The sequence below is a fragment of the Diadema antillarum genome, unplaced genomic scaffold, assembly GCF_040938485.1.
Source record: "Diadema antillarum isolate AM-2024a unplaced genomic scaffold, OU_Dant_1.0 seq00000798_RagTag, whole genome shotgun sequence".
Lineage (NCBI taxonomy): Eukaryota > Metazoa > Echinodermata > Echinoidea > Diadematoida > Diadematidae > Diadema > Diadema antillarum.
Genome location: NW_027271682.1, coordinates 337,732 through 351,286, shown reverse-complemented (window position 1 = coordinate 351,286; position 13,555 = coordinate 337,732). Strand labels below are relative to the sequence as shown.

Here is a 13,555-nt window from a genome sequence, read left to right as displayed (position 1 = left end):
TACGAACGCTGGTTTCCTACGGCCTTCTTAAGAAGATCTTACAAAATTGTTTGAAAATCTTTCGTACGGCGTTCGTAGCAGTTCGTAAAGGCATTTTTGACCGAGCCTTAACTCAAGGCATTCTTACGAAAAACGAATTCTACGGCCATTGTATAACTGAAAATCATTTTCTTTCTCTAAGAGGTTTTTAGTTGTTCTTGCGAATTAAACAGCGTTCGTACGACATTTGTAAGAAGGCCGTAAGAATATGTGCCCGATCTCTACGAATCTCTACGAACTCCAGAATTCGTACGAACAGTTACATTCGTACGAACGCATCGTTCGTACGAGGCTTTGTGACCGTGTATCTTTAAATAAAGATACTAATATTATTATACTTTCGTGTATTTCATTGCATGAAGTAAATTTAAAGTCTATCAAGAAAAGAGGACAAGTCCGTATGGGTATACAGTCATGGATGGAGTTTGTGAAACAGTACTTTTCGCCCATGATATTATCATAGCTGGCACAATTTTCTGATCCAAATGTAAATTCTCATTGAATCAAGCACTTTGAAATGATAAGGGTACAGAACAGAACTATAAGTCTACAGTAAAACAAAACAAAACAAAAACAAACAAACAAACAAAGCAAACCGAAATAAAAACTAACGCCTGTTTCCGTTACAATTAGTGCAACACATACGTTTTAACCATGATATTCCATACCGTTATGCCCATTTCTTCGACGAAAACTGACATGATAATCAGGCTCACTTACCATGCTATATGCCATCGATAGATAGTTCAGCTATATGGCATACCGACTTAGCAAGTTTTTCGAAATGTAATTTATCGCATATTGGTACTCGAATAACATTATCATAATTATGGCGTACCAACTTGGGCAAGTTTGTCGAAATCATTATTTGTCGCATACTCGTATAACAGGCACAATTTGCATGATTATATGAACACAGTCAGTCCCGCCAACGGAGAAGTTAGAACGTGCGATTATCTTAGAGGAAAAAGAGTTTCATACTTTTCCAGACTTCCTCTTTCTGATTTAGCACCAATGTGCTAAGAGACAATCATACGTGTATATATTCGTAACATAATGTGCATAAGGCATACTTCTGTATTCATCCCCGGTTACCAACCTGTTGGATTTCTGTATTTTGTGATGCAATGTATTATCACTACAGTACATATTATTAGCAATATTCCTCTTGATTTATAACCATCTGTATCGTTGATAGGGCAAGAAAGAGAGCAAGGGGCAGGGGGGGGGGGGTAGGAAGGGGGAGGAGAGAGGATTCAATGTTTGCATTTGCAATTCAGATAGATAAATGATGGAAGCTGATAAGGCTTTTTGGTAATGGCATCATGATCTAATCATCGTCCCCGTTGTCATTTCTATTATTGACGATATCTCTTTTCTTCTCATGTAACTACAACCGCAGCATCATCATCCTTTTCATCATCAATATCTTTGTCATCCTTCTTCTCATTTTTTCTTTTCCTTTTCGTTTTCTTCCCTGTTTAGTTGAGTAGTTGCTGATATCGCCGCCATGACCATGAATGCTCTTGTCATCGTTTTTATAGTTTGCAAACAAACAATCCAAATATCTCCTTTTCTTCCCTTCTCACAAACTTCCTCTATAAAAAAAGAAAAAAAAAAACCTTTAGGACAATTTCCATAATCCGTTGTCATGGTTGTTTTGATCTGTAACTCTTTGCGCTCGAAATTGAAAAAAAAGTATCAAAAGAGCTAGTATATTGTACAAAATATCTATAATATCACTTTGATGCAAGACCGACAGTCGCTCTCTCCGTAATTCGCCCTTGTGGCTGCATGCGTACAGATGAGCTATAGGTTTAAAAGGGGTTTTGGCAAGAATCTGCAAAACTTTGTAATGAATATGCTGACATCCTTGTGGAAGAAATGATATCTACATAAAGTGTCGGTAATCCTCAATTCTAATGGAATGCTTTTTTTCCGTGTGTGAGTGTGTGTGTGTGTGTGTGTGTTGTCTGAACAGTGCTGTAACAAGAACTTCAATATGAAAAGTGTGACGGGTGCAACGACTTCCAAATAATAGAGGTCGTAAAAAAGATATGTTAGGCGTCATCTGCATTCTCCATTTGAGGTATGGTGATGACTAGCAGGCTTTGAATCTCTAGAAGCCTGGAATCAAAAGAGAACCTCTCTCCACTCTGCATGGTGAAAATCCCACTCAACAGTTTTATGGGGATTTCCACGTGGAAGAAGAGAACTCGAGTCAGATTTTGCCAGATGATCGTAAAGTGGTTGGAATAAGGGGAACAAGCGGTATTACACACGCGAGAAAGGCAAAGATATGACTCCTATTTCGCCGTTAGCTATTTAAACAACCACCGCCGATCGTGCAAATTCAGCATTAGTCAATAATCTTCAAATTTTGACGCGCCTGTTGTTGCTGTTTTATTCTTCTCAAAAAAAAAGTCACTTTCGGGTCTGCCTATTCACGCTACTTGTCACACGTGAAGACAATAGAACGAGAAAGAGCTCGAGGCATTAGACACTTTGTTATGCATACATGCTTCCTTGACGGGATTTTGTTAAGCTAGCGAGTTGTCAAAAAACAAAAGGAAAGACCCCGAAAGAGTTCGTATGAATGATGGATGCTGTGATGCTTCTGTTGGCAGAAGCGAAGAAGGATGTATTTTCCACCCTTATTGGGTTTTGATTGTTAGCTCTTGTTGGCATTAAGCTTATCTTTTCTCCCGCCGTTTTCCTTTTCCCCTTTTACTTTTAATATTTTTCCTGTCATAATCCGCCTAAATCAAATAAATTCAAATGAAGGATTTTATCATAGATACGAGGGATTTCCTTTCATGCACTTGCCTCTCCTTCACTCAGGCTTATCTGGTTTGCTTTTCATGATTCGTTTAGAACCTAAGCCAGACAATGTCGCAGATACAATTATAATCGTCTTTGTTGTTATGGTTATGCTACTGTTGGAAAAGCCACTCCGAGCGAGTGAATTTGAATAGAAAAGAAAAAAAAAAGGTATCTCGTCAAAATCAAAAGCTATGCACTAAGCGTACGCTTCTTTCGTCGTCATAGAGTTGATGTGCTTTTCATGTCCTTCATGTCGATCATGAATAATTTATGTATGTATGATATATACAATATATACAATATATATATATATACACCCATGTACAGTATATACATATATTGGCAGAAAGAGAGAGAGAGAGCGCGTATGTCTTTTTAGTTTTACCCATTTTGGCTGAAAAATTAAGAGGGGGGAGAATTTTGATCTCATTCCGTGAACATTAAATTTTTGTTGCAATCTCATCCGAATATCAAAGTCTGATAACCACATATTTTGATGTACAATGATTAGTCTACACATTATACTACCTCAGCAAAAAAGAAAAAAAAAAAGAAGTGAACACTTTTTTGAGTTCATATTTTTCATAGAAGAATTCGATGAAAATAAATGTATTCTGGTAAAACCATATTACAGATAAGTTAATTGGCTATCAACCTGATTGGTCAAAATAAAGGAAACTTTATGCATAAGTAAACACATTCGTTTTTGTCCTCCAAGGCACAAAAGTAAAAATTGCACAATTTGACATTATCTTTTTCATTTGCAAATGCCCTTCAAGATAACAATGGTAACAAAGGTTATGAAAAATATTCTTAAAGTTTAAACAATTGTTTAAAACAATGAGAGACATGAATGGCATAGCAAAAATAAGCTTCCGTTCTCTTTATCTCTTTATAACCTCATACAAAATCAAAGTGGAAAACTAAAGGTGGAAAATAAGAATTTTATATCAACTCAATCGTCATATGGAGATGATTAAATGAACAGAATATCTTTATTTCATTCTTTTGATTTAGTCATTTAAGAATTCATGAGACAAATTCGAGAACCAAATAGTATTTACAATTTTCCTAACATGAGAAATCAATTTAATTCCTACCATATTTGTTAATATTGCTTCTTCTCTCATTTCATTTGAAATTGGGATTTGACAGAATATTCTTCATTTTTCTTCACTAATTTTAGCCTTAATCTGTTGGGCTTGAAACATAATAATAAAGATCAAAGATTTATTTTTGCAACTTCAATAATTTTTTTTTATTGTGTCAAATCGTCTATTGTTCTTATTGTTACATGGAAGAGCACTTACGCATGAATGACAGCTTGCTCATTTTTGCAATTATTACTTTTGTGCTAAGGAAGAGAAAAACAAAGCTGTTCACTCATGAGTAAAGTATCCCTTTTTATTGGCCTACCAGGTTGATAACCAATTAAATTACCTTTCCTATGGTATATAATATGTTAACTTTTACACAAATATTCTATGAGAAATGTTAACCTGAGTGTATATTATGCATGTACAATGCATATTCTTTTATTTTTATTTTTATTTTTTTAGCGTGCTCAACTGAGTGTGTATGATTGTTCTTTTCTGTTTGTTATCATAATTATTTTCCTAGTACACACTATTCAATGAAACGCGTACATTTGCAATTCCTCTGTACTTTGAAACAAGTACTGTTTTAAGTTAGCTGCATCATTCTAATTACATCAGTCATCAAATACTCCAGCAGTACAAACATAACTTGTGGAAAATTACATTATTCTCCAAAATTGATTTTCGAATGATCTTGGTCTTGCAAGTTCCGCTCTTCAGTCCATCACTCTTTCCCATCGCTGTTTCCCTTTTTGTCGTCTTCCATGACCCTTACAAACTATTGTTTCTCTTCTCATACGTTCATTGGTACATAGCTTTATTCTGTATTTTTTGACTTTATGACTTGCATTTCTTATGATTGATAAACAACATAAATTGCCCAATGTATACTTTGTGTGTATATGTATCACGTTTTGTTGAAAAGAAATAAAGTTTATCTGAATTCATGAAAACTAGTGTAAGAATGAATACATCGAAAACAACTAACAATGTGTAGAATACTCGGGTCATCTCTTATAAAGCAGTAAAAACAAAATTACCATACAGTTTGTGTGCGAATGTGCCACGTGGGTAGCTGAAATTGCAACACTTCCTTTTTGTGCACGAGAGAGGAACAAATCAGAGATTCGTTACCTTTGCCGTGTTTTCCTTGATACCTACTCTGTATGAGATGTTGTTTTCGCGAGAGTTTAATATTCGCAAATTTCACGAGTCAAAGTTGGATTGCGAATTTAACAGCACGGGAAAATGTCTCCACACGCTCAGGTAATCATGGTAACAGTACATTACGTGTTAGCGTCGGCGTCATTTCTGGAAAACAATATCCCCTGAAAATGTCCAACATGATCTCCCCTTTCGCGAAAAATATCTGTACGCGAATTTAACAGCGTATACAAGTTTATTTGCACAGACGTCTGGAAATAATGACCCGTCCTTCCAGTCGAACCGATGCACGTTACTAATATATTTTACACGTCATCCAAGTTTGGATGAATAGTTGAATGCTGATGAAAAGGCCTGGCAAGTTACACCATGTGCCTGGCAGCCTGGGTCCAGAACGGGTTAAGCTGAAATTTCGAAGTTGTTACCCGTAATTTCCATTCTCATCGATGTGGAATTTAAGGCCACGCAACGTTTAAGCAATCTGAGCGGGCGTTTCTTTGCCTCATAGAATGTACTTAAAGCATGTAAAGGGCTGGGATAGTTTGGGTTGAATTGGGTATTCAGGTCTTTTTGGGAGATAATAATTGTTAGAAACTACTTATCTGAAATATTAAAGAACATGTAATTCTAAGAGGAATTCAAAGTTTATTTGATGAAGATCAGTTTGAATGGCTGAGATGTCAAAAAAGTAAAACAATTAAGTACAAAAAAAAAAAAACCTTGAAAGACCCACCTTTTATTAGGATCGCTTTGTTTTGGATATCTCAGCCATTTTTAAAACTAATTTTTTATCAAATAAACTTTGAAAACCTCTTAGCATGGTATGCTCTTTCATATTTCTCGAGAGGTTTCTCATTATCTCCACAAAAAAGTTAAAATCCATGGCCCTATCTCAACCAAAACTACATCATGCCTTTAATTTGATTCGGTTCTGGTTATAACTTTGAAGCTTTTGTTGTCTGTCTCTGTCTTCTTTGGTAGCCGTACAGAACGAGCGGCAGCCGCGAAATATGGCGCACATTCGACTCGACAGCGTGCCGTCAGTGACCACTGCAGAGCCGCACGAACTCGCTCCGAGCCCTCTCACCCGAGAGCCAACTTCGTCATCGTCTCTCTCATCGTCCTCCTCGTACACGCCGTCGTCCTTCAGTCCCATGTCGTCGTCGCACGCGGCGTTCACCTTCACCACCAACCACCGGTTCATGGCGGGGCTGATGACGGCAGAGACCAGCGCCAAACTTGAGCCAGAAGATGGTGAGTAAAACTCATGCAATAATGCTTGTCTGATCTATTGCTTAGCAGCTCAGATATCGAAAAAGTATAACTCTGACATGTCTGAGTACGAAAGAACATCTGGAAATGATGATGACCCACATTCCCGCTCCCGAAGTCGATTGATTTTTAAATGTTAGTCGGAGTTAAATGTTAAGTAAAGTAGTTGACAGACATGTTTGTTCGTTTGCCTTCGGGTATTACTAAGATGTATAAAAAAACTCAAAAATCAAATTAGTCACTGACCAATCACTGACTGACTCATCTTTACACTTTTTTTTATACAAAAACAGCAAAAAAATTATGATCAGTTATAAGAGGGGAAGATGAAGCGAATATGCTAATTTTCTGGGAGTGATTTTGTATTGTTCAGACGAATTAATACGCTCCTTGTCAGCTCGTTTTCTCTGAAAGCTAACAATCCTCCTAGATTCCATATTTGGCTTAACCAGTCCCCGTACGCTGAACTTCTTCTTCTCATACTGCCCACCGCCACTGATTCTACGTCTTTAGTTCCATGCCACAACCTTATCAAAGTATCCTCGCACACTGGGTGTAAGGATCTTGTTCATGTTTAAAAGTAGAACGCTCACACGACCCACAACGATCTATACGGGCAAGAACAACCACAACAACAAAAATCTTCGCCCATTCATTTTTTTACACATTAATAACCGTGAATGAAATGGGATGTGTAACTTCACATTATAATATTTGAATGCGTGTTTCCTTATGTCTATAGACAAATAGAGATTTTCTGTAAATAATAGTACAGTGTAATTCTCGTCCTAGGGCGAAAAAACATTCTAGCTCTCATGACGCACAAACCGACGTGCTGTTTCGTGTTCCCCGCCCTACTTTCCACTTACTGTATTACACAGTCATGACGTTGATGTGATTTATCAGACGCCACAGTGATAAAGGATCTTCTGATGATTACTGCACTAATCGTAGCATTCCAGGAACAGACTGAAGTGGACGTAACAGGCGACGTCGATCCGCGAAGACACGCCCCCTGTCTCATTGGCTCAGAGCTGGCGACAACGCCCAAAGAGGTGGCCGTGTACCCAGCCAATAACGACAGCATCTACGAATCGTCGGCACGCCTCCTCTTCATGGCAGTCAAGTGGGCCAAGACACTCCCATCCTTCTCAGGTCTTCCCTTCAGGGACCAGGTAAGATTGATTGATTGTGATGATTGCTTGCTTGCCTGCTTGCTTGCTTGCTTGCTTGATTTATTGATTTATTGATTGATTGATTGACCGATCGATCGATCGGTTGATTGGTTGATTGGTTGATTGATTGATTGATTGATTGATTGATTGATTGATTGATTGATTGATTGATACAACTGGTAAGGTTGTACCGCATGCTTGCTTCACACTGGTAACCTCTATTTCTGTCTTGTTTAAAACGGTATTATAATTATGTAAATCACTACCAGTTATGTTCCAAACTTCAATGTATTCATTTTTGTCTAGTGTATAAGTGAAAGTGGAGCTAAATGTTAATTCGAATCAATTCAAGAATTGGACATAAAATAACGCAAATGATGACAAGTGAACGAATCGCTCGCTGACCGACTGACTGACCCACAGGTGATTCTTCTGGAGGAGGCTTGGAGCGAGCTGTTTCTACTCTGCGCCATCCAGTGGTCAATGCCGCTGGACTCCTGCCCGTTACTGACCGGTCTCCACGAGCAGATCCAGACGGACAAGGCCGCCTCAGCCTCGGGGGACATCCGCCTTCTGCAGGAGGTTATGGCCAGGTTCAGGGGCTTACAGGTGGATCCAGCCGAGTTCGCCTGCCTCAAGGCAGTGGTGCTCTTCAAACCAGGTAGTCCTTGTTAGAAGGTCGCCACCCGTACCTTAAAAGGATGGTATAGTTTTGGTTGAGATTTGGGGGGGGGGGGGGTTCAGGTTTTAACTTTTTGCAAGATAATAAGCCAGTTCGGGGTTCCAAATTGCGCATGAGCAGATAAAGGTCATTTGCACCAACAAGGTATGTTGGTTGATGAATTCACTGAGATCTGTAATGTAATGATAATTCAAGTAAACCTTATAGGCTAAATGGTGCTTGCGAGCACATCCACCTGACAGTAAAAGTGGTATGTGGCAACATCAACAGAAAAAGATTGTTAATCCAGTCAATGAAAAATAATGAAATGGATGCTTTCCCAAGTGGTAACTGTGACTCGTGGACCATTATCACGTGATTATGGTCACCTGATCTACGCAAGATGATCTTTGGTTGAACATGGTTGCTGAATTCCGTAAATTGTTATGTCAGGCAAGCCTATGCATTATGTCGCTTTGTAAACAAGTGAAGTGCCTAACCAACTGAGAAAAGGTAATTTGTACCCACGTGCACATGAGCTAGCTCAGAACTGGCCTATTGGACCCCGTTTACAGTGCGGGACTGGGCCGAGCCGCGGGCGAGCCGCGGGCGAGCCCAGCCTCAATTGCGAGGCCGGGCCCTGCAATTTTGTCCGTTTACACTGCCGGGTTCGGCCGCGCTTTTGATTCAAACCTTTCAATATTATTTTTGTCGTAGTGGCGCTCTGCTTGTAAACAAAGGCAATTTGGTATTGCCTGGTTTTCAGACCCTTCGCCAACTGAATTCCGTGGCGACGAAATCGCCGTTCGGGCAAAGGCCTTTGCCTAAGGAAAATCCTTTACAGGACAAAACCACCTTAAACTATACTAGTTTTCGACGTTTAGGGGGTTAATATCCTGAACAGCGAAATAGTACAGGCAGAGGGTTTGGATGCTAGACTAAAATTGGCCGCGCTTTTGGCCCAGTTTACGTTTACACTGAGAAAAGGCCGGGCTCGGCCGCGGCTCGGCCGCGGCCGAAACCACCTCCAGAGCGTGGCCAAATGCGAGGACAATTTTGGCCTCGCATTTGGCCTTTTGCGCGTTTACAGTGAAGCGGGGCTGGGCCGACCCGCGGCCGAGCCTCGCACTGTAAACGGGGTCTTAAGACCCCGCCACGGAATTCAGTTGGCAAAGGGTCTGAAAACCAGACAATACCAAATTGCCTTTGTTTACAAGCAGAGCGCCACTACGACAAAATATTGAGAGGTTTGAATCAAAAGCACAACCGAGCCCGGCAGCGTAAACGGACAAAATTGCAGGGCCCGGCTTCGCAATTGAGGCTGGGCTCGGCCGCGGCTCGGCCCAGTCCCGCACTGTAAACGGGGTCCAAGAAACCACTTACGTGAAATATTAAAGAGCAAACAATTAAACAATTTGATGAAAATTTGTTTTGATATGACTGAGATATCCAAACACAAAGAGGTCCTAATAAAAGGTGCATGAGACCCACCTTCTTATTAGGACCACTTTGTTATACTTTGTTTTGGCATATGATTGCGTATTATCAACCATTTCAAAACCGATTTTCATCAAATAAACATTTAATTCCTCTTACAATATTGTATGCTCTTCAATATTTCTTATAAATGTTTTTTTATTATCTCGCAAATAGTTGAAACCTGAATCCCCATCTCAACCAAAATCAGATCATCCCTTTAAACTCGACGTCAGGCAGAAACAGGGAATACAACGTAATGTGCACCGACATTTAAAATGCTGAATGCTATATGAGATGTTTGCAAAATCTACGTGCAACATTAATTATATTCAGTTGCCATCGTTATATAAATCTCTTTGTATAACAATGCATGTGAATGTTTGCTGTGCGCACAAACCTGAAAAGACAACTACAATAGATTATGTAAATGACAGCAAGAAGAGAAAAATGGAAATGAGTAACGTTTTAACAAGCTTGCAATTGCTGTCTTTCAAACAACTTTTAACTTAGCCCACGACATCAGATAGCAATCTATTCTATTTCATTCTTTTACAAAATTGTCGGTCTAACTTCTCTTTTTTCTTTTTTTTTTTCTTTTATTTTTTTTTGGTGGACGTACATACTATATCTTTTACTGATTTGATAATCTGGACTGTTTTAGCGGTTAGTAGAACTAACAGGTCTAGAGGACATTGTATATTCAATATAGATTATGAAATAATGCGCTGTAGATGGAATTTAAAAAAACACAGGAAGAGAGATAAGGCTTACATCTGAGGAGACCTTCATACGGTGGTCAGTTGGTGGTAGTCAGATTGATTTGCATGTTTACCGTGGATCCGGGGATTAACCTGTCACACGTTGTGATGGATAAAGATGGAAGGGATTAATGAATTCCATTGACGTTAAATCTCCAATCCCACCAGAAGCTCACGGGGATTAAGCATTGAGTAGATACTTCTTAAAGCGTGAAGATCTCCACCGAGATTTAATCAAAGATCTGAAGTTAACTTTAAAAAAAAATACATACGACTGATGGAGGTTGACTCTGTTTCAATAAATACAAATGTGCGATGTTCTGGGATAGTTGGCATTAATTTGCAAATGAAATGTTATGATGTTTCATCATTTTCATCTCGTTATGTTTTTGGCGTCATCGTTTGTTTGTTTGTTTGTTTGTTTGTTGGTTTGTTTGTTTGTTTTTGTGTAATGTGGATATTACAAGCAATGATCAGATTGGAGACAGAATCTGATAGTAAGGCTTAAATTGTATGTATTTGGCAGAGGCTGGGGGCAAAGGTCGAAAGTGAAACTGTCATAGTGAGAAAGAGAGAGTAATAGAGTGAGAGAGAAAGGAGATTGCGTCGTTTGTGTGTGTTTGTATGTGTGTGTGTGTGGGTGTGTGATTGAGCAAACGAGAAAGAAGGAGAGTGAGAAAGGTCATTTTTGTGTCCTTTGTGTAATGAAATGGGGAGCTATAACCAGAAACAGACAGACATACAGACTATCGAACAAGCAGTTTCAATGGAAACTCCTGGTGTTCCTCCTTGTTACAGTAATGCAACCCCCCCCCCTTCTTCTCCTTCCATTTGACAGAGACACGAGGTTTGAAGGACCCCACCCAGGTGGAGATACTGCAGGACCAAGCACACACCATGCTCAGCCAGCACATCCGGGCTCACCATCCGACACAGACAGCCAGGTTAGCAGGACAAATTTTACCTATTAAAAAAACCCACAAACAATAACAACAACAAAAAACCCCAAAACTAATTACAAAATAAGCAAGCAACGAAGCAAATGGAAGGTTTCTTCAAGCAAGTGAAGCCAAAAATATGAAGTTTTTGATCGCAAAAACATGTTTAGCGCTATTTTCAAGCAATCTACAGTAAGTTCATCATCAGACAGAGCAAAATAGAACATTTCCAATAATAATACCTCACTTCCTACATAGCAAGGAATATTCTTGAAGTTCTGGTAAGAAATACGCACATTAATTCTTCTTCTTCTTTTTTTTTTTTTTTTTTTTTGAACAGCTTTAGCCGCAAATATTTCAAATTAACAAGACTGGCTTTGCAAAAAATCTTCAAGTACTGAACGTCCTGATTTGAGTGCATGAACCATGTAAAGTGTCTTCTCACTCTCACGCACTGATCTCTGGGGGATACTTATACTGTCACAGAGTGGTCTTCTATCTGTATTGCAGCGGTCTTATGGCGAGATGCTCACAGTCTTTGTTGATTGCCGTAGATGGCGCTTGGCCGTTTCGGCGCATGACATTGTTGCACGTTCTCATTATGACGCAGACGTGCGTTCTCACCGGTTTGAGAAGGGACAATCCATTCAAAATAAATGTTGGCTTTCCATAGCAAGGGTATAGCTTACATTAAAAGGAACACCAAGTTTTATGTTATTATGAAATTGATTTTTAAGAACTTTGTAAAACCTCGATCACTGCAAGTCTTCATTTCTGATAATAATGATAGGACAATAATCAAAAAGGCATCAAAGATTTTAGTGTGATAGGAGTCTGATGATGAAAACGAATTTCGGAAATTGATATAATTTGAAATTAAAACAAAATCATTCAGAGCAAGTCGTATCTGCAATTCACTGTTCCAACTTTATGGTTGTATTCACTTCCAGAGGGTACAGTGAAGGGGTCATATTAAGAAAACGTGATGTCCAGATTTGCATATCAAACTAATTTGCGTTTCATATTTTAGTGGGAACACTGTAATCAATTGTATGGGGCATTTGCCTCTTTGACTAGGGACGCCTGTTTCGACACGTACAGTCATGAAAGATAATATTATGCTGCTGCACCATACAGGTACCTCATTACCAAGGTGTAAATTGTGGCTTGCAAATGTTAAGGTGAGGAACGTTTGCAGTAAAAAGCCAGACAAACTTTAGTCTAGAGAAAAAAAAAATATTATGTAAATGCTAGCATTTGTAGCAAGCCTTCACCACGTGTTCACTGTATCTTATAGTATCCCTCCGTTAGATTTTAGACATTTCTATTTCATCATATTAATTTCTGTTATCTATTCATCATCTCTGTCAATTCTCCTCCTCTTCCCACCTCCTCTTGTAAACAGGTTTGGTCGTCTACTCCTACTGCTACCTTCTCTGCGGTTTGTGGCGTCAGAGCAGATTGAGCGTCTGTTCTTCCGCTGCACCATCGGGGACACGCCCATGGAGCGTCTTCTTTGCGACATGTTCAAAAACTAGACGCTCCCACTGGTACAAATCTTGTTTGGATGGACACTTTCTAGGATGAAAGCGTGTCTTTTCAATAATCTAGCCGTGCCAGCCCTCGCGAGTGCAAATCATACAGGACGCCCCCATTCGACAATGAATTAGGATTGTGGTCGAGTTACCAGAGCAAAGATATTGTATGTATAGATCTGTGTGGAGCCAGTGTGAATTCTGCACGTGTTACGGTGCATGTGACGTACAATCCATTAATTTACGGGCGACTATACTTCAGAGGGAAGGACTGTGTTGAGGCCTTTTGAGAAGACGCCACGCCAAGAGCACATGCAGATGATGCAGTGTCAACGGCTCAACAAAAACTCTTGGACATGCTTATGTGTCTAATAAAGACATTTACCACTGCCTAGCAAAATAGAGGCTGCATTCTTTACGTGTGACTGGAATGGTGCTTTAGAATAGTCATAAACTAAAATATCTGATGTCATAGCTATAATTACCAGTTAGGTAATAACTATAATTTAATGTTAACATGGTTCTGAGAGGAACAAAAGCGAAACAAGACCAGCATAGGGAGTCTCAGTATAGTAACTCTGAGCTTGTCTCATTAGAATCCCAACGCCAAAGGC

The 13,555-nt window shown here is 39.3% G+C and overlaps 1 protein-coding gene across 1 annotated transcript in view; it reads left to right on the top strand.

Moving 5' to 3' along the window:
* Nucleotides 1-12,944, top strand: part of LOC139739362 (photoreceptor-specific nuclear receptor-like) — a 43,719-nt gene extending 30,775 nt beyond the window's left edge. The window contains exons 4-8 of the mRNA XM_071649981.1: nucleotides 6,105-6,377; nucleotides 7,350-7,570; nucleotides 7,994-8,231; nucleotides 11,307-11,412; nucleotides 12,812-12,944. Coding sequence (XP_071506082.1) covers nucleotides 6,105-6,377; nucleotides 7,350-7,570; nucleotides 7,994-8,231; nucleotides 11,307-11,412; nucleotides 12,812-12,944 — 971 coding nt within the window. The remainder of the gene's footprint in view (nucleotides 1-6,104; nucleotides 6,378-7,349; nucleotides 7,571-7,993; nucleotides 8,232-11,306; nucleotides 11,413-12,811) is intronic.
* Nucleotides 12,945-13,555: the final 611 nt, after the last annotated feature.